We start from the raw sequence: 20,370 nt of genomic DNA on the forward strand, positions 1-20,370 counted from the left end.
GGGCAGGAACTGATCAAGAACTGAACCTCACGTCCTAGCTGTTGCAATAGATATTGAATCCCTCTCTTTGAGGCTACCAAAAGTGTGTGTAAGATCAGAAGGGATGGTTCATTCATCTGGGGCACAAATAGGTATACCTTGGTGTGACTGGGTATCTGACTTCCTTGGTGGAAGTAATTGGTTTGTCTGCATAGATCAGGTCCCATGAGCAGGGAAAATGTATACCTAGGATAAATTTACCTGAATACACATGTTGGAGAAAAATCCATTAGAAGAGAATTGAAGTTTGGTGATAAAAAGGATGTTCTGTGTGTAGCATCTCACTTCATTGACATAACATGATAAATGGATAAAGTAAATTATTTTAGTGTTGCTAGTTAATTTACATGACTTGGATGAACAGCGGATAATTAATTTATTTTTTTTTTTTACTATTTAGCATGCTGTTGACATTAGAGAGGAGCTGCCAGAACAAACAGCTAAAAGAATGTTGAGTCTTCTTGGTATCCTTAAATACAAACCCCCAGGAAGTATATCAGATTTGTAAGTATCTTTTTCTCTACAAATCCTGGTAAAGTATCTTTTACATCTTACATGGTAACGACCTTTAATTCAGTCCTTGTGTGTATTTTTGACTTCGGCTGTCCCAGTGGGTATGTGTAAAGCCTTGAAGACAGCTCCTTGCTTGTCCCTATAGAGTATGGTATAGGGGATGCCAGCAGAAGGCTCCTGCAGGTGTAGGCTGCCCCTCGGGCCCTGCTGCCGCAGCTGCTGTTGCGGAGTCAGCCAGGAGAGGGTGCCGCATGCCTGGCAGGGTCAGTCCCTTCCCCAGCCCTTTCCGACCAGCCGCTCGCGGCTGGATTGCACCCTCTGAGCCGGGTTATAACCCACAAAACGCACACTCTTCCCACGTCGCCTTTATTCCCGAAGAATATCGCGGAAAAGGATGAGTCGTTGTTGCTGGCTTTAGGCTTTTGATGCGTTATGGGGTTTTTATCTGTCTAAAGGTAGAAGAATCGGTGTCATAAACAGCGATCTGGCATCATGAGTATTTTCTCCTTTAACAACAGCATTAAGAAAATTATTAGGCAAGTGGAGAGGGAATGTTAAAATACAGCAAATTGTTTGTGTCAAGCCAGTGTTCTTTAGTTTGAGATTTATCGGTATTTTCTTTCTGTCGTTTTTGTATAGGAGTGCATTTCGCCAAGGGTTAGTTACTGGAAGCAAACCTGTAATTTATCCTGTCTTACATTGGCTTCTTCAGAGGACCAATGAACTCAAGAAAAGAGCTTACCTGGCACGTTTCTTAGTAAAATTGGAAGTGCCAGCGGAGTTCCTACAGGATGATACTGTGGCTGACATCAACAAGCAGGTACCATTTTTCATGAATGCCAACACTTTATGTTAATTAATTAAAGTGCCAATAGGAGGAGGGATAAATGAAAGTGGGAGTTACTGTTGAGATATGTGTTCAAGTGAGTTATGTTAAGAGCATGTTGGAATCAAGGGTGACCAAAGATTTGTAATAAGAAATATGTCTTGACTGCCTTTCTTCCAATAACCCTGAAATTGTATATTAATAGGTAGCATTGAATTAAAAGGTGTTAAGCCCATTAAGTACTGGGTGCTAAATAATGGTCAGAGCCATGTTGGCTAGGACAGATTTTTATTTCTTAATTTTTAAACACTTTTTTTTCCCATATGAATTACAACATGGATATTTTTAACTTTATAAATTACTACTTCAGACGAGTCCAGAAAATGTTATGACCAAATGCCAATGTCTCCTAATTGTCAATTGATTGTATAGCATTTAGTTCCTAATAGTTATATTAGCCTTATCCCACTTCAACCATTTATTTTTTTGTGAATAAGTAAAAAAATTCTTTTTTCTGGGCTGACATTCCTACTCATTATGTTCCCACTTCTTTTGTGAGCATTAAATGTTGATTTTAGATAGTCAGAGTGGGTGGGTTTGAAATGTAAAGCTTAAAGTGAACCAAAGTTATGTTTTTAGATCTGTATTATCTGAGGTACATATTTACCTAATTTTTATCCAGTTTTCTGTGCCTTTTGTTATGTATAGTGACTTGCAAAATCACAGTGTTTTCGAATGGTTGTAACAGGTAACTCCATTTATTAACTGTAAACCAACAAAGCTGTACAGTCTGACTGAAGCTTGGCTAAGCCTTTTATTTTTTTGTTTACACTAACAATATTGGATTTATAACTTGAAATAACTAAGTAGAAGTAGGAAAGAGAGAAAGGAATGTAGCTTCTATGTTTTTTCAGTATGTCATAGTCTTAATATGTATAAATATCCAGCTCCATTAATTCCATTACGTAAGATGTATTCCTTTTTGGGATTACAGTAATAGAATGGTCTTATTAAACTTATTAAATACCCTGCTGATTAATTCAAAACAGAAGCTGGGGTAATATAGTGCCTTAATGTAATTTACCATTACCATGCAAATATTTAGACACTAATGACTTAAAGAATTTGGCATAAAGTATTTAGATAGACAGGCTTGCAATACTGTATTTTAAGAGAAACATTTCAAACATGAGAGTTTGGAAATCTTAGACCATGGTCAGGTTTTATGGTGTATAGAATCACGCTCAAATGTACTTTTGCAAATTATTTTAAAAAGGTACTTAGAGTACTTGCCACCTTCTCAACTCTGTTGTGATTTGGACGTCAGATTGGTTGCAATATATCATTTAAAAACCAAGCAACTTAAGGCATAAATCTAGTCCGGTTTTCTGTGAGTTGCCCCAGGTGCCAGGAATCTTTCTTTCTGCTACAGGAACCTGGGTGTTCTTCAGTCATTTGAGCGTGTCACTTATTTTGGGTGCGCATGGGGTAGCTGCAGCTTTTATTCAGTGAAAGTAAGAAACCTTCCCTTCGTTACCATCTGGCAAACTGTTATGCCCTTGTTTGAATCTTACCATTAGTCTTGAAATTTTGTGTCCCAATAAGAAAAAGACTTACTAAACTCCCCTTTTGAAAGAAGTAGAGAATGCCCACAAAGAAGAGCTGTTGGACGTCAGCAATTGTGAATACAGTTGCTTAGAGACTACCTGCTATTTCATTATTTGTTAAAGTACTTACCTTCTGTAATGCGTAAGTGATATAATGCAGGCCAGTTGTGTTTTTACTCCTACTTTTTTGTAACTCATTTTGCATTGTCCAGTGTCTGCATACCTTATCATACCTTTATTTGCCATTTAATCAAGCTTTTTCTCCATTATTTTATCTTCTTCTCAGTGGCCATTTTATTGGTATTTTTTTGAATTCATTCCAGCTTGTCAGTGTGTGTCTGATATTGAAAAAACCAGAAATGAACAGAGCATTCCAGATGCTGGTTCCTCAGGGTTTTATAGAATAGAATTGCTGCTTCACTGCTCAGGGGTATGATGCCTTTGTTTGAACTGGCCTTTGCTGTTGCCATTTTGTGTTCAACATTCATATCAATTGCTCTTTCCAGGAAGTAAAAAATGACTTGATATTCTCTTTTTAGATTTTTCCATCTTATTGAATGGCTGTTTCTGTGGAGATTATCTTTCCTTATATCTCAGCATGCGTTTCTCCAAGTTGAATCTAAATTTATTCCCTATCCATATTTCTAAACTCTTTCTGTCCCCTGTTATTTCTCTACCCACGCAGACTTTCACACTGCCTCTCAGTTTAAGATTACTGGTGGGCAATGTACTGATGTGGAAGTAGCACAGTCTACTTCTTTCTAACTACCAAACTACATATATCAGTCTCTGTATTATACTGAGGGCACGATTATGCAATGTTCCAAAACTATTTCTCACATGTTAAGTCAGGTGTGCTCTTGGACCGCTTTGCGGGATTGAAGCTCAGTTCTCTATGAATTCAAGCCCCATTGCTTCGATCAAGCATGTTGTTAGATTAAGCTCTTCCTTTTTGGGCTGATAAATTTACGTATGTGATATCTACAGATTTATAGTACGAGAGAATAATTTGTTAATACAGCATTGTCCCATTCAGATAACATTTTATCTTCCTGTTTGGAAAATACAGTATGTATTACAAGGGAAGAGGTGAAAATACTGAAGAAATTGTGAAACTTCTGAGTGTACCTTCAAATGGAAGATAATTGTGATTTTTCATTTTTGCTTTTTAAGTTGACAAGCTTTTGTGATGAAAAAATGCCTTTAATTCTTGTTCTCACCATATTTCTATTTCCATATTTACTGTCTTAGTGGTAAAGCAACATGTTGATTGAAAATCCTTAGACACAGAGCTCATTCTGCATGGTTTTGATTTCATTTTATAGTATGAAGAACTGATGGAAGCATTTAAAAACCTACATAAGGAGTGCGAGCAGCTCAAAACATCTGGTTTATCTACTGCAGAAATAAGAAGGGTAAAAAAACCTGACAAAATTGCACAAGTTTTGTTTAGATTTTTTTTGAATGTCAGTTCTATTTTTGTTGGTTTTGTGGACTCATTGCAGTGTGTAAGTTGTAGAGGTCAGAGCTGATAAAACACTGCGGCTGCCTTTTTGAAACTGTTCTCTGTTGGCAAACAGATTAGAAAGTCCTCACTCGTGCTTAGAACTGAGCTTTCTGAGGCAGATTGGGAAACAAGGCTGCCAAGACTGTTCAGCATGATTTTCACATATTAGAAGTCCTTCTCCTGTGAATGCAAACTGATACAGAGCCTTTTGCTTTACGGATACAGGGTAATAATTTCAGAGGGTGTTGAATGAATTAAGATCTTAAGTCAACAAAAATAATGATCCTATGTGTGGCAAAGCGGTTAAGTAAAGATATTTGACCTATTTCAGCAAAATATTTAAGCATTTGTACAGCTTTCCAGTAAGACATATAGACAAGTTAAGCAAATGTTGAGATAAGGTCTACATTTGGAGAATTTATTTCTTTCATAGCTATCAATCTCTGCTGTTTAAAGATAGGATTAAAGGAGAATAATCGGATATGTGTTTTAGCACTAGAAAGTGTTTTTTTTTAAACACAATCGTAATAGAAAAAGTGTCAGCAAACATCACTTATATGCAACTTCACGTAAAATTGTCTGCCAGGAAGTTGCATTAAGAACATATGTTTGACTGCATCAGGTGTTGAATTCATGCTGATTTTTTCTTGGTGGTTTCTGTTTGGTTGTTTTTATTTTAGAGATGTCCACCTGCTTTTATTTTAAATGTTCGCACTAATACTGAAGGTTGCAGATGAAGGAATATTAGCATAAAGAGAGTGGGAACTGTGGGGGAAGTGAGAGAGAAGAGAGAGATTGGAATCCTGGGTGTTCTGATCATAGATCAATAAAATTATAACCATTTCAGTGTATCCATAGAAGAATTCTGATTTTCATATTAATTTGAACAGAATTTAGTCCAATCCATATTATTTTGTAAATAAATTAGCATTTCTTTATCTATTTTTTCTGCTTTTTAGGACATCAGTGCAATGGAAGAGGAGAAAGATCAACTTGTCAAAAGAGTAGAACGTCTTAAGAAGCGGGTAATAAGAGAAGTAACGCTGTTACATTTCAGTGTCATAATCCTTGGCTTGCAACTCTGATTTTGGAATGCAAACAAGGATTAAGATAAACATACTGTATGTCTAGGAAGGAATCGAGTAACTAATTGACCTACAGGGAATCTCCCTAGGCGTTAGTCCAGAGCTTTTAAGAATCTTGAGTCCAGTACTTCGCTGTCATTTCTGAGTAGTAACATGTATGGAAAGGAAGTGCTAAGTGGGCTTGTGAGACATATGATCTCTTTAATGTATTTCTCAACTATCTGACAGTAACATGCACTATTTATCCACTTGCTGTAGGTGGAGACAGTACAAAATCATCAACGAATGCTTGAAATAGCAAGACAGCTTCGCTTAGAAAAAGAAAGAGAAGAATCTTTGGCTCAACAGAAACAAGAACAAAAAAATCAGGTACTGACATAAAAGCACGCCTATTAAAATAAATAGTTGTTGAAATTTGTTTGGGAATCATGCATTTTAAAAAGTACATCAGGAACAAGAGTACAGAGCTTCTTCCAACATCAGAAAATTAAATCTCATTTTAAATATAAATATCTGTGTACATTTTAAGGGAAGAGGCTTGACCCTGCAAGTTTTGAACACCTCATTCAAGGTACTTGGCTGCCTCAGCTGTCGCTGACATCATCCTGTAGCAGTCCCAGGAAATGTTCTATGACTTACTGTTGTAGCGCTCAAAGACAATTCTTTATATTTATGGTAGTGAGCAAATGTTTCCTTAGTTTGATTTGTATCTCTCTGCATCTGCAGTAAGATTTCAGGGGCTGAAGTACCTCAGCTTTTCACTGGGTGGGGGGAATATGTATTCAGGAGCAACCTTGGGATTTTGGTCCTCGAGTTTGACAAAGATGATGTCCTGGGAAGCACTGGAAGCAGCTGACATCGCAGTATAAGGGTGGGTTTTATTCCTGAGCTACGTTGTCAAAACAAAATACTTAAATAAAACCTGGTGCCACATTGTTATATCATCTCACCAAATTCTCTAACAGGAACTTCTACACTGTGTTAAAAGGGGAAAAAGCCCCAGATTTCTGCTATTATGGATGTGGAATCAATGTGAATCAACAGGCTTTCAAACTGTTGGGTATTTGCTTGAACCTGAGTGAGGTCACAACTAAAATGAATGTGATGTCCAGCTAATTCCAGTTCTCAGTACACATCCCTCTCAATCACAAAAATGCTAATCAACTGGGTGCAGTTTGGCAACAGGCTTTCCACTGTGCTCTCAAGTTGGACACTGGATTGCTGTGACAACTCAGCTGCATTGAACAACTGCAATATAAGGATAGTCATCAGCTGTAATCATGATTGTTGCTATCTTTTTTTGTTTGTTTTTTCAATGTTCAAGCCACTTATTTTTTTTGTTGAAAATTGTCTAATGAATTTCTTCCATAGAGAAAATATCGCTTGGGAGTACGAGAATACTTTGCTTAATTAATACTAGAGAATATCAAGTAAACCCAGGCCAATTGCTGAAAATTTGTTCTGGCACGTTCCCTTGTGAAACAGATAATCACCAGATGCTTATAGCTACCACTTTTTATTTTGGGGATTCTTTTTGATACTTTTTTGTTTTAGTTGTTTGAATATGCATTTCAAAGGAATGAGCTTATGTGCGTCCAATTCTCTCTCCAAAGTTGTTCCATGCAGAGCAGAGACTGCAAAGAGCACAGCTCCAGCTGAAAGAGATGCATCACGCAGTAGTGGATTCAAAACCTGAAAGTAAGTAGTAATCTCTAAAGGCTGGGGGTTTACACTTCTCTGTTAGAAATGAAATCAAAACTGGGTGGCTGTCAGTAATATGGTAGTGCCAAAAAGCATTTAGGAACTTCAGAGAATCTAAAGAAAGAAATAACTTGTGTTCTAAAGGCACATGCTGGAGATTCTAGGCTTGAATATGCCTTGCCACAAAAAGACACGGAGACAATCACAAGGGAAGATGGTATCAATTGTATCTTTGAGGTCCACTTTTTAAAATCTTAGAACAGCTAAATACCGAATACTAACTACTCTGCAAGAAATGAACAGTTGTAATTACAAAGGGTTGGAAAAAGCAGAAACATCTTTGAAAAGACACACTTCTGATTTAGTAAGGTTTTATGTCTTTTGTGTTTGTAATTGGGCATTGGTGAAATACTGCTTCTTAAAAATTTTCTCAATTAATGTACACATACATTGAATACTATGTTTTATTCAGTGTAGGCTTGTTTCTAGTTACCTTCTATAAAATATTTGTTTGAAAAGTTTAAAGGCCTGTTTCTTATTGGAGTGCAATCTTGCGCTGTAGTTTTGCATGGTAGCAAAAATAAAGCTACTTCCTCATTAAGCTTTTTTTATAAATCATGTATTTTATATATATATACACACACAGTCATATATTATTATGCTTGTAAGTATATATAATATATACTAGATATATCTATATATTAAAGCCTATATATTTCTATATGAATATATTTGTTTACTTGTGAAAATACTTTGTTCTCATGATACGACTGTAGCTGATTGTGTTGTATGTTGCAGTATTACATTAATAATAGCAAGATTGCTTCTGCTCATTTTCAGGGATATCTCAGTCTGCAAATAACCTCAGCAAAATAAGTTGGTAGTCTATGATCATTTATAAAAATAGCAGGTGGGAAGGAATTGTAGTTACTTGATAAATGCATAACTGTCTCCAAAGGCCACAATTTTACAACCTCTGGGTTTCTGATGATTTAATCACTTTGAAGGAAATGTAACAAGTATTAGCCTGGCGGTTTGACAACAAAACTGGGAGTCAATTCAGTGTTTTCAGATGTATGTGATCTTTGGCAAATCGCTTAACCCCTTTCAGTTTCTCTCTTGCACTTTGTTGTTAATAACACGTCACAGGATTGATAGAGGTTTTGTGAGCTGTTCATACAGGCTTTGGGGTTGATTTAGAGGGAAATGCTTTACTGCATATAAAGTAGTGTGAAGATATAAGACTCAGAATGGTCTCTTTCACCGGGCTTATCCAGTCGCATTCTAAATTGCTATGGTAAAAAAATGCCATAGAATGATTTTTGTTATATGTATAGATTACTTGCAAAATGGTAGCATCTGACTATTTATCAATTTAAATTAAACTTAGTAAAGAAAGTCATTGTCCTACTCTTTCAAGTACACTTAATAGTTCAGTTGCGTCACGTAACTGCTTTGGCAGCTTTTTTGAGTTAGAGAAATTTTTTCAGTCACCACCACGTTGTGTTGTTATTGCTTCATAATTTTACTTTAATTTTCTTTATGATGCTCATCAGCCACTGAACCACAAATGGAACTAAAAGAGTATCAGAACTATCTTCTTTACTCAAAGGGACCTGCAGTGGATTTTATAACTGTTCCATTTTTGCAGTAGCTATCAGGGAGTTTATACAGCGAAGCTGTATCAACATTTCTATTTCAGTTCCTGGGGCTTTTTTAAGGCCAATGGAAACTTGATGGGCTCAGTTCACAGAAGCAAAGGTAACATAATAAAAAGCCAGTAAATATGTCATTTAATCATTGAGATGAAAATAAAGATAAAGTTAACATATTTAATTTCCTTATCTTGAGTCCTGCTTGCAGGGAAAAAAAAAGTGTTTAGATGTTCCAAAGAAAAACTTGGAGTCATTACTTAAGAAAACTTGTGTTGAAATTTTGCCCAAACAAAGCCTTCAGGACTTAGCTTTGTAATTGCTTTTCCCCATAGTAGTTACAAAGACACTGCCTGTAGTAGCAATTACAGAATGCCAACTGTGTTTTTTAAATAATTGAAATTAGGTGACCACAATGCACTGAATAGGATTCCATTTATTTTAAAAGCTTTGTTGGTCTAGAGTTAGTACCATTTATTTTATTTTAAAAATTCCCTTTGGCTGCAGTTAGGTACCTCAGCTGCCTACTCGTATCAGTATAGCTTGTGTGCTGACAATTCAGCGGCTGGTCGGTAGGTGTGGATTTTCACTGGAAGTTAGATACTTCCTTTTAAAGTAATTTTCATCCATTTTTAATACTTCTGGTGTTTTTCCTTCTGAAGCAAGATAAAATGATAAAAGTTGTTGTTCACTAGTAGAAGCTTTTTTGTTTGTCTTACAGATGCATGCTTCTTTGATTACTCCATCTTATAATTAATTTAGGATTAAGTACTTTAAAGAAATGTAAAGGAACTCTTTAAGGAATGCAACTAGCACATATTCATGAGTACCCTTAACATGCAATTAGCATCATTCTGCTTTAGCTGTGCCAGGAAAATACAGCTTATGGTTAGTAGGTGTTTAACTCTTAGAAATATAATACTTAGAAGACTTCGTATTATCTAATGAAAAACAGTTGATTGTTATGAGATGTTTTGTAGACTAAAATTGATCATACTCGTTTCCACAGTACACTCTGTCCCTGTTTATTAACTTCAGTACTACTCGGGATGTTGTTGGACTACATAGAGGCAGTTGCTGCTGATAGCACTAAATAACATGAATTTGCAGTTTCTGGGGTTTTTTGTGTTGCGGCTGTTCCGGATGTGAACAGTATTTTTATTAACACTGACCACTAGTTTGAATAACCTAGCTCATGCTTTCTCAGCAAGATTGCCATCTTTTTGCTCTGAACATCTCTGCTGGCACAAACACAAATTATTAATGCCAAGAAGCGAACTGAATTACTGAAATTCTTGATCTCTGTCCATTTTAGAGAACATTATTTTTCACTTTATTGGCAGAAATATGAAGAAGTGGATGACTAGATTGAAAATATTGATTAAAAGAATGTGTTAAGATGATTGTTGTTGATAAACAGTGAAATGTGTAATTTATATACTTCATTAAGTTAATATGTAGTAATAGATTTAGCGCACTGAGAACTTCAAAGATACCAGTCAAAGAGGAATTGCTTTGTACAGATGACTATTTTTATGTCATTCTGAATACTGGATAAAAAATAGAAATTTAGGATGCTATTATTTAAATACACCATTTGAATGAAAACATTAACACTTTTCTTGTCCACGAACTATCTTTCCCTAAAATTCCAAGTTTAAATAATCTCCACCAACACTTCAGACTCCACTATAATTAGAGTTATAGATGTATTTGGTAAAGGAGAATGGCTTAGGTGGAACTTTATTTCCATCTTTAAATTATTTAATTTATTATAAAGTCACTGTCAACTGATGCAAGGTCAGGAGTAAAGTGCTTTTAAACTAACTTGATATCTTTAAGAATACAAGTCTGGTTGGTAAGATTAGTAGTATTGCCATGGTTGACTTCTTTAAGACCATTGACTCTTAACTTGCACCCCATTCTTGCACCCAAGAAAAATGAGGCAGCAAAAATTCAACATTACCTATGTGAAAAGGATTAGGAGTTTATTAAAAGTTTTGGAAAGGAAATTAATCAGGGAATCATCACTGAGTGGATGTGTTTCTAATCGGGACATGCAGAAATCAATGTCTGGGTCTTTTTTGTTTAGTATTTACATCAGATACCTGAAAGAAAATAGCAAATGATCGCTCATGAAATTGTCAGATGAAATAGAAATTGGGGAAATGACAGAATAATGAGGAGAGCAGATTGTTGATTCAAAGTGACCTTAATCACAGGAAGCTGAGCCTATGCCAACAGCATATATTTTAAGGAACAGGCAAATGCCACAGTATTCCTTTAGGAATAACGTATATGCAATGTAGTTAGAGCATGTGGGACTCTCTCCTAACAAGTGACTCTGAAAAGGACTTGTGGGTCATAGTGTAAAAATGGTAGAACGGGATCTCCCAGTGTCAAAGATTTGATGTTATCCATGCATTTATTTATGGAAGAAAATGGAATAGGAGAGTTATGTTACCTCTCTTTTTATCTCTGATCTGTCCATCACTGCAACACTGTGTCCATTGACCAGAATTCAAGAATCTTGAAAGGTCAGAGAGATCGTAAAGAGCATCAATAACAATTATAAACATGGAAAGCATGACTTCCGATGGCAACTTCAGGAAGCTTTTTAGTTTTTCAAGGAGATACCAAAAGGATGATTTGATCATAATCTGTCAGTGTTTGCATGTCCCAGCCCGCTGTTTAATACAGGGAAATTGGGAGTGATATCACTGGAAGCTGTGGATGAAATAATTTCAGTACTCTGTTGTTGAGGGTGATTGCAGAAAGGGAAGCGAAGGTTTGGATGTAAGTGAATGCCATGTGGAAGTCTGTTCTACACCTGCCTTTTCCTAGGTGATATTAAGCAAAGTGTTTAAGAATGATCCGCTTTCTTCCCCCTCCACCTCTTTGAAAAAAAACCAGTTATTGTTGCAAATGGTTTTGGCGTAGGATGCACAATTGGTAGCCTGTAGAGGGAAAAGTAGGAATCTGAGTGCAAAGTGAATCAAGTTTTAGATCCATTAGCAGAATTATGAGAGAAACTTGCCTCTTCCCTACATGACCGAGCAAGCACTAAGAAACTCTTTCTCCCATCCCTCCCTTTGTAATAATAATAATAAAAAAAAATTGAGTGGAAAACATGAGGAGTTGCTGTTAATAGCTCTCCACGTGTAAATACGTGGTTGGCAGAACCTTGCTAAAATAACCTTAGGGCACAGAGCCAGACTTTCTGTGCAGCTTACGTATGTAGATTTTGTAACCATAAGTCAATGCTAAAACATTAAAAACAGAATTTATGTGTGTAATGGAAAGATTTAAAGTATGCTTGCTTTTCTTTCCTCTAGCCTGGGAATTTGAAAAAAGAAAGTTTTTCCCTGAAAAAAAAAAAACAACAAAAAAAACCCAGGAGCTGCCCTCTGTTTTGTTTTTTAAGGTTCTGTTAAGCAGCAGAAATAGTTCTTAGGTGGTTACTTCTCCATATGTTGAATCATATAGGAGGAAAAATATATCCAAAGTATCTTAGGAAAGAAACTGTGTTAGTCATGAGGGATGTTGACATCATCATGTCTTTCCCCATGGAGATGTCGTTTTAACTCGCTTCATTGCTGGTTGCACCATCAAGAGTAAGCGTGATGCAGAAACAGTCGGTGTTGAAAAGAAGTTGGTAATAGCTCTCAGGTTATCTGAGAAATAAATCTAGATAGTCATCAAGGTTATACCCTGTGAAGTCAGTAGGTCCCTGCTCTTATGAAAGCAATTCTTTAGGCATCGTTATTTCCTGAATTTAGTGTCATATCTACAGTAAATATTTAGGCATGTATGTTTTTATAAGAAAACTGGAATTGTACAAGAAATAAAGTATAGGCTATATATGCAGGGGTTTTTTTGCTACTAAGAGGAAAACAAGAAATTAGTTTGATGAAATAAAAATATTAATATTTAATATCAGAATAATTTAATTGATATCACTTTGATTTCCACATGAAATATCTTGGTTATAAATATCAGATTGGGAGATGCGTTCCTAGTCAGTTCTGAGGTGATAATTCAGCTCACAGTGTACGTGGGAAGCTGTGCTGCATTTGCAGAGGTGGTAGATTTCTAGTGAGACGTTAAAATGTGGTCCCTCCTGCCCAGCCCCGTCGTGGGCTGAGGAAGACTGGAATTGAGTTCTTCTGGAAGAAAGAAGTAGGAATTCTCTCTCAGTAAGTCCAAGTGTGTTCCTCAGGGTATAGCTGTCGTGCCAAGTACATAATGGCTACGGCATACATAGAGTAACTCCGCTTACTGTTCTGAAACCACGTTGATGCTCTTTGTTTTGCTCAAGATAAATGACCTTTCCATGAAGGGGAAAAGATGGTGTGGGAGTGTGGCTTTTCATAAACACAGAAATCAACAAACTAAACTGCTGGAAAAGAGGAATTCCCGCTCATTTTTAGTTTGTGTTGACTTGACTTTGTTAGCAAGCCTGCTTTCCCTAGGGGCTGTTTTCTTTCTTCTAGTTCTTGAGGCTTTCTCAGGAACTAGTGGCTTATTTCCTCTCTGGCAGCTGAACCAAGTAGCTTTCCTTTTAGTCTGAGCTGGGAGCAGAGGGTGAGGAGGATCTATCAGTACAGTGTTTCTAGAGGTAAACAGCAGCAGAACGGCGGGGCCCCCTTTTCCTGGGCTTGTATTTCACTTTGTTCTGACCTTTTTGGTCAGTCAGCGATGCGGTCAGCAGGCTTTTTAGCCTGAGAACCAAACCCTCTGCTTTTCCCTACATCGTTTTGCACCTCTCTTTCAGCAGCATCAGCTGTACTATTATTATCTCTGTACTCAAGCTTTTCTCTTCTTGTGCAGTATATGAAAGAGACCGAATTCCTTGCTTTTCGTGGCATTTTATGGCAATTCCATATTCTCCCAAATATGGAGAGAAACTCTTCCCAAAAAAACCCTCAGCTCTAGCAAGTAGCTTTAAAAAGTACCTAGGATACTTGCCTTTTAGTCATCTAGATCATGAAAAATATTCTGAAATACCTATTCCCACACTCATCTGACATATAACTTCCAAATCTTACTGTGTTCCTTGGCACAGGTGTCTCGGAGGAGTAATTGCACTAAACTGCCTGTTGTCAGCAGAAGACTGTATAAAGTAATTTAAAAAGATCCTTTATTTTATTCTGTCACATTTTTCTAGCTGTGTATTGTTCTTATCTGCATGTACCTGTGTTTATTTATAAATTATCTGTTAAGGAGGCTAAATTACTCTCCCGAGCAAGAGCCAAGTCATCATAAGCATGGTAACATGCAGTGTCCATCAGGCACAAACTTAGGCAAGGAGCAAAACTCATAAATGAGGTTGCTTTTCTCAACAGAATTTTTGTCATTACTCAGGAATACCTTCTTGTTTTTTCTGTTTTGTTATTATTTTCAGCATTCTCAGTCTATATACTGTCCTGAGATTAAGTGTTTGTTCTTACAAGAAAAAATAGTTTGCTATTTACAGGGATGCAATTTATAAGCGTTCCAGCAATGTAAAAGACCCTTAAAGTAGACATACATTCGATTCTGCTCATATCAAGGCCTTTTTAGATGCCAGACTGCAACAAAGTTTTATTTTAAGGCGGCATTTGCAAGGATATAACAAATCTATACATGAGCTAGGCCAAATTAAGATCTTTGTCCAGATAAAGGATTCACCCTGAGATAATTTCTGTGTGTAGATGAAGTAATTCACATGAAACAATGACCCATGCGATCTGTCAGTAGAACCAGCTTCAGGATGCTGGCTCTTCTGCTCCAGTCAAGCAAGTTCCAAGGGATAACAAGCTTCGAAAACGCTCTGACGTGCTTTGCCTCTCACCTTGCGTGCACATAGGCACGAAAGTCTAGCCCTCAACTTTTAAAACTTAAAAAGAATGTAATTCACAACAATAACAACAAAAAGTGACCTAGAATCCAGTGTCTTGGTGTGTGTAAGATACACATAGGGTTAATGACTTTCGAGATCAATGCTGCATGTTGAATTTTGTGCCTGATTCAGCTCGAGTTTCATGTAAGAAGGGTTTTACTTGTTTATCAATGAAAAGAATCTTTCAAGGACTTAATAGTTATATGTTAGAGATACAGATGGATAGTAATACATATTGTTTAACATCCAGATTAAAAATCTAAATCAAGTAACTACCTGTTTGAAGACTCAAATGTTATGCTGTTGTTATTTTAATCTGCTATTAAGTACTTAAATGTGTTGGTGAAATCAAACTTAATTATCCGCTACATTGCTTTTATAGACACACACTGATTTAAGTTGTTTTTAAGGTTTAATGAAGAAACTAGAAGAGGAGATAAATTTCAATTCATACCTGGTTACTGAAAAATTACCTAGAGAGCTTGAAAGTAAGAAGAATTCAGCATATTTCTTACAAAAAGTGGTTGCGGAGCCAGCTATGAGTCAATCTGATCTCAATGTACTTGAAATCAAGGTACGTTCACCAAGATCACGCTTAATTTGTGTCCTGTAGCATAGTCTAAGGTTCTTGTACACTGCACTTTTCTTATGTCTACTTCATATCCGTGAGAAAATGTTTCGTTCCCAAAGAAACATGCATTCAGTTGTAAAAGAAGAGAGATGTGTTAATCACTAAATGCAAACCCTCAGAGAAGTTTAAAAAAACCAACAAACACAATACAAACAAAACCAATCAAACACACACACCGCCAACCAACCTCCAAACCCAATGCTGTCCTTAAATGCTGTTTATAAAATTGTGTTAGCAGTTTGCTATGGTATGAGCAGAGATGTTAATTTAGCACTTAAAGGTTTGATTTTTCTTCTCTTCAGTTTTCACTTGTTTTAAACTCTCACTGACATCAAGGGAGTTTATACCAACACAGAGAGAGTGTTTATGGGGTGATGAACAGCAATCTCTGAGGGACACATCTTCAGCAATATTACTTCTTAATCCACGTGCAATGGCTGAGACCTCCTTAGTGTTTGGAATAGGTCTGTATTGTTTATTTTAGTTGGTAAGACCAAAGGAAATTTGGGGATCAAATACTTGATTGACCTTTCCAGATTTTTTTGAGAAGTTAAAAGCAAATGGTGTTAGAATGAGCAAAAATCCTTATTTGTATTATATATCCAAAATGCGTAGAGGGATTTGTTGCCGCGGAAGTACATTTCTATATTTCACTCAATGAAGTTTTCATATATGCATAATCCTAAGTGAAAGATTAAATATGTAATATTATGCTCTGGAAGAATTTAGAGGAATACTAATTATTAGTATTTCTCTTGATGATAATGAAAATTTACAGCAGCGTTAGCTAGGGTAGGAAGACCAGTCCTACATACTACTAGGTACACTCTTCACTCTAAATGTCATCTTCCTTTATCAGTTGGTTTTTAATATTCCCAGGATCTCCAGCTCTGGCTTTGCCGTGAAAGATAACAAGGCAACAGAGTATTTGTAATAGATCAGAGAATGATTTACCCATCGGCCTGAGGGCTGCCAGCTTGGGTCTTGAAGCAGCAAGAATTTCAGCAGGTACATCAACGTGAGAGTAGCCTCGGCATTCACGCCTAGTACACGCCAAACTCCTGTAACAAAGAAATGCCCACAGGTTTTTTAGATCAGATGAGAATCAGCGGTCAAGTGTCATCAACAATACGTTCTATTTTAAGGTTAGGGTTAATTATTGTAAACGTCAATCAGTAACAGCCCAATGCCATTTTGGATCCCAATTGTTACACTTTCAAGGATGACAGCACTATTAAACGGTAGATGAGGTCTGAAATATTCAACTAGCTCTGTCATTCAGCTCCTAGTTTATTTCTTCTAATCAAGGCAATATTTGTGGTTGCAGTTATTTCTTTTAGGCATAGTTGAAGCCCTGTTTTGCACCTTTCTTTTCGAAGAGTATTGTTGGGTTTTGGGCAATATTTTAAAAAGGTTGGGTTTTTTTCTTTCTCCATAAGGTAACTGTTTAATTTGTTATATTTTGGAAGTATGATCCTCTTAGTAGATAATAAAAACATGTCATATACTTGGCTGTTAAAGTCAGCCTTCTGTCATCTCAGTGTCTTAAAAAGGAGCTGAATTGCACCAAGCATGCTATGTCATGCATTTTATAGTACATAAACCAGGAATTTATTCACAGAAGTGAATAAATGCTGTCTTCAAATTCAGGCCTGTTCTAGTTTTGTGAAAGAATAGAATTTACAGGAGATTTTTTTTTTTCCCTGGGTGTTGGCGTATTATTAGTCCTATTGAGCACTTTATTCGAAATACTTAGCTTTCAAAGTACACAGATATTGCTCATAGAAATGTTAGAGTAATGCCCAGCACTGTACCTGCGTTACGTTTTGACTTCATTGGATTTCAGCACGTATTTACCCTGCTTCCTTATCAGCACTCATCTGGTTAGCAGAGAATCAAAGGAAGGTTGCTAGGGCTGTGGTTTCCACGGCTGATGAGAGTCCGACTGTAACGTTAAGCCAGGACTGGAAAAGCTGCAGTCAGTGCACTGGTGTAGCTGTGTATGAGTTCCCAGATGCAGTCGGCTCTATAGCTTCAGCTGGAATGAAGATCAACAATTTGAGACTATGGACAAACAGGTGCATTTTGCAGCAGTAGAAAGAAGGTACCATAGAGGTGGAATACGATGGCCTGTGACTCTGCAAAGTATGGATGAAATTGGATATCACCTAGTATTTATTTACTCCCCTTTAAATTTCTGATAAATGGTTGAGTGAAAAGGAATTTTGGTTAATCGTGATAAAATTACATTTTTCACATAGTATGTGACAACATCAGTCTTTTTTCCACCCATACCAATTCACATGCATTTTCCCCTCCATGTACATCGGTTTACTTCATTTTCAGGGCCAACGTCATATTTCTGCCTTATCATAAAGGCACAGAACTGGAAATCCAAAAACAGCCTCTTCCGGGCCAATACTTAATGACTCATTGAGTTTTTTGGGCTTGTTTCTCTGTTTTTAAAAAGGGAACTAGCTGGATTGTAAACCTGGTTTGCAAAGCATTTAATTGCTGGAGAAGACAAAGAGATAAAGCTCCATTTCCTTAGTTTTCTACTCTGTCTTGCAGATAAATGAAGTAAATGCACAAATGAATCAGCTTATTGAGAAAAGAATGATGAAGTATGAGCCAATTGATAGTAAATTTTCCATGTATCGCCAACAGGTAAGAAGGAACAAAACATTTTTTAAGCAGAAGCAGTAGAGCAATTTCAGTCACTGATGGTGTTACATACTGATTTTTTTCTTTAATTTATTTAGTATAAATCAATAGAAATACATAATAATGGAGAACAGAAAGAAAATAAATAGCTGTTGAACATATGTATGTTTAGGGCTGAGGCAAACAATTGCTTTCAGCCCTGTTAGTGAGTTTGAATTGATTGCGGTCCTTAAGCTGTTAGGTGTTGCCCTTCAGCTGTATCACAGTGATTCTGGAAGGATCATTTTGGAGCAGCTATTTTGGTAAAGCTCCAGCTGTGGACAGATTCTTAAAAGGCAGCATGTGGGCTGGCTGCTGCAGTCAGACCTAGATGCAAAGCTTGCTTTCAGTTATATCCCTTGCTTGTGTTTGACCACATGCTATTTTTCCCGTTGCATCTACTAAGAAGGTATTCTTTGATTATTTTTTTATTTCATCCTGAGGCTATGAAATAATCTTTCCAGAAAATAGGCTGTCTGGTCTAGTCTTAGTAAATTTACAAGTTATAAAAAGGATTTATGAACTCCAAGATAATCGGAGCTTACACAGAAATATGAGGGATTTCTTTTCCAGGCAACCTGTACAGCTGCTAATTTTATTACAGATTTTCACGATGATGCTTATGGTGACGGCTTAAATAAAAAGGCTTAAGTAAAATGTATCAATAGGAGGGAAAAAACTGTGATAAAATGTATACTGCGGTTCAGTCACATACGCAATATGAAACACGCCATTTTGTTTTGTAAGAGATGCTCTTCTTCCCAGATGAAAAGCTTGCTACATAATGTGCTGGTACCAAAGACCAACTGGCTTGTGATATAATTATGTTCAGTGGAGGAACCACTCCAGGAATTCAGGTTGCTGCTGTGAGTTGAAAGCATGTGGTGGTCTTTGCTTTATTCTGCTAGGGACTGGCTTCTGTTTCACAAAATAATCATATATATTGTACCACAATTTGGCACTGCAGATATCTCATGAAGGGAAGAGCTGAGCTACTACCCCAGCAGAATTCTGTTAGATATATTTTTAGAAGTAAAGCTGGTCCTTTTAACCTAGTCAGTTTGTATTTTGCTTCATTTTTTCTTACGTTTTTCCTTTCATATGAAAAACCCGACCATGCCTCATGCTCATGCATCTAAATTAATGTGTTGTGTTATTTTAAAATATTTTTAAATAGTATACTTTGGCAAGATAAGAACACTTTTTTTTTCCTGAACTAATGCATACTTATGCTCCCAAATCTGTTAGCTTCTGGTCAAATGTTAGGTACTCTTAAATATTCTGCCTCGTATAAAATATTATTTTTTAAATGCTTTACCTTCTAGACTCAAAAAATAATAATCTGTAACCTACACTATTTCTGTACTGTATTGCTTTATTCATCGTCTTCTAGCTATTTGCCAAAATTTAGCGGCTTGGTTCTGCTGTTAGTATAACATATTTCTGTAGGTTGGAGTAGGTTGCAGTTATAAAAATCTGTATTATGACATTTGTGAAATCTTGGATAACTTTCCAGTTTAGCCATGTTGGTGTATCTCACATATGCACAAAAAGGGACTAAGTAGAAGAAATGGAGCAGCTAAAATGCCTACCTTTTTTCTTCAATGAAAATGAAAAAATGAGGTGAAGAAATAGAAATCTAAAATGTAAAAGATATCAACATGAATCTGGGAAACAAGGGTATGTTTGAATTCTCGGCTTTACTGAAGGAAGTTGGGAGTCTGCAATCAACTTCAATGAAGTTGTGGTTTAACCCACTGTATATAATGCATAATCGATGCTTTTTGATTTGCAGTTAGACATGCTCACATTTCTTAATGAAAATCAGTTTGACAGTTAAAATGTGGTTTCAGTGGTGCAATACCTGAAATTTAATGGATTACATTTGACTAATGATTAAACAAGGCAATTTTTACTTTACTTGTCCATATGCATTTTTAATGATCATGCAGGCATCTATAATTTCCCGGAAAAAGGAAGCCAAGGCAGAAGAACTTCAGGCTGCTAAGGAAGAGATGTCCAGCACTGAAAGGCAGATGCTACAGAAGACCAGTCAGGCCCATGAGTTAGAAGGCTCTGAAGTTCTGAAAGGGGATGAGGTATGCAACATGAGAGTGGATATAAGGAAGAGGAAATTTGTAAGAGATGGATCAATTTTTGTTAACTTGCAATTTCCTTTTAACTTTACATTTACATTAACTGCTTCTACAGTATCTTATCCATTT

The 20,370-nt window shown here is 36.5% G+C and overlaps 1 protein-coding gene across 5 annotated transcripts in view; it reads left to right on the forward strand.

Moving 5' to 3' along the window:
• IFT81 (intraflagellar transport 81) overlaps positions 1-20,370 on the forward strand; it is a 50,595-nt gene that overhangs the window by 906 nt on the left and 29,319 nt on the right. For all 5 annotated transcript variants that reach the window (XR_010073208.1, XR_010073209.1, XR_010073210.1 and 2 more), the window contains 9 exons: positions 440-543; positions 1,192-1,372; positions 4,311-4,400; positions 5,452-5,517; positions 5,836-5,946; positions 7,191-7,275; positions 15,222-15,385; positions 18,014-18,109; positions 20,098-20,244. Coding sequence is in view for 2 of the 5 variants with exons in the window: in XM_063351538.1 (XP_063207608.1) it covers positions 440-543; positions 1,192-1,372; positions 4,311-4,400; positions 5,452-5,517; positions 5,836-5,946; positions 7,191-7,275; positions 15,222-15,385; positions 18,014-18,109; positions 20,098-20,244 (1,044 nt within the window). In the remaining 3 variants the exon portion in view is untranslated. The remainder of the gene's footprint in view (positions 1-439; positions 544-1,191; positions 1,373-4,310; positions 4,401-5,451; positions 5,518-5,835; positions 5,947-7,190; positions 7,276-15,221; positions 15,386-18,013; positions 18,110-20,097; positions 20,245-20,370) is intronic.

The sequence above is a fragment of the Chroicocephalus ridibundus genome, chromosome 13 (genome assembly GCF_963924245.1).
Source record: "Chroicocephalus ridibundus chromosome 13, bChrRid1.1, whole genome shotgun sequence".
In the NCBI taxonomy this organism is placed as follows: domain Eukaryota; kingdom Metazoa; phylum Chordata; class Aves; order Charadriiformes; family Laridae; genus Chroicocephalus; species Chroicocephalus ridibundus.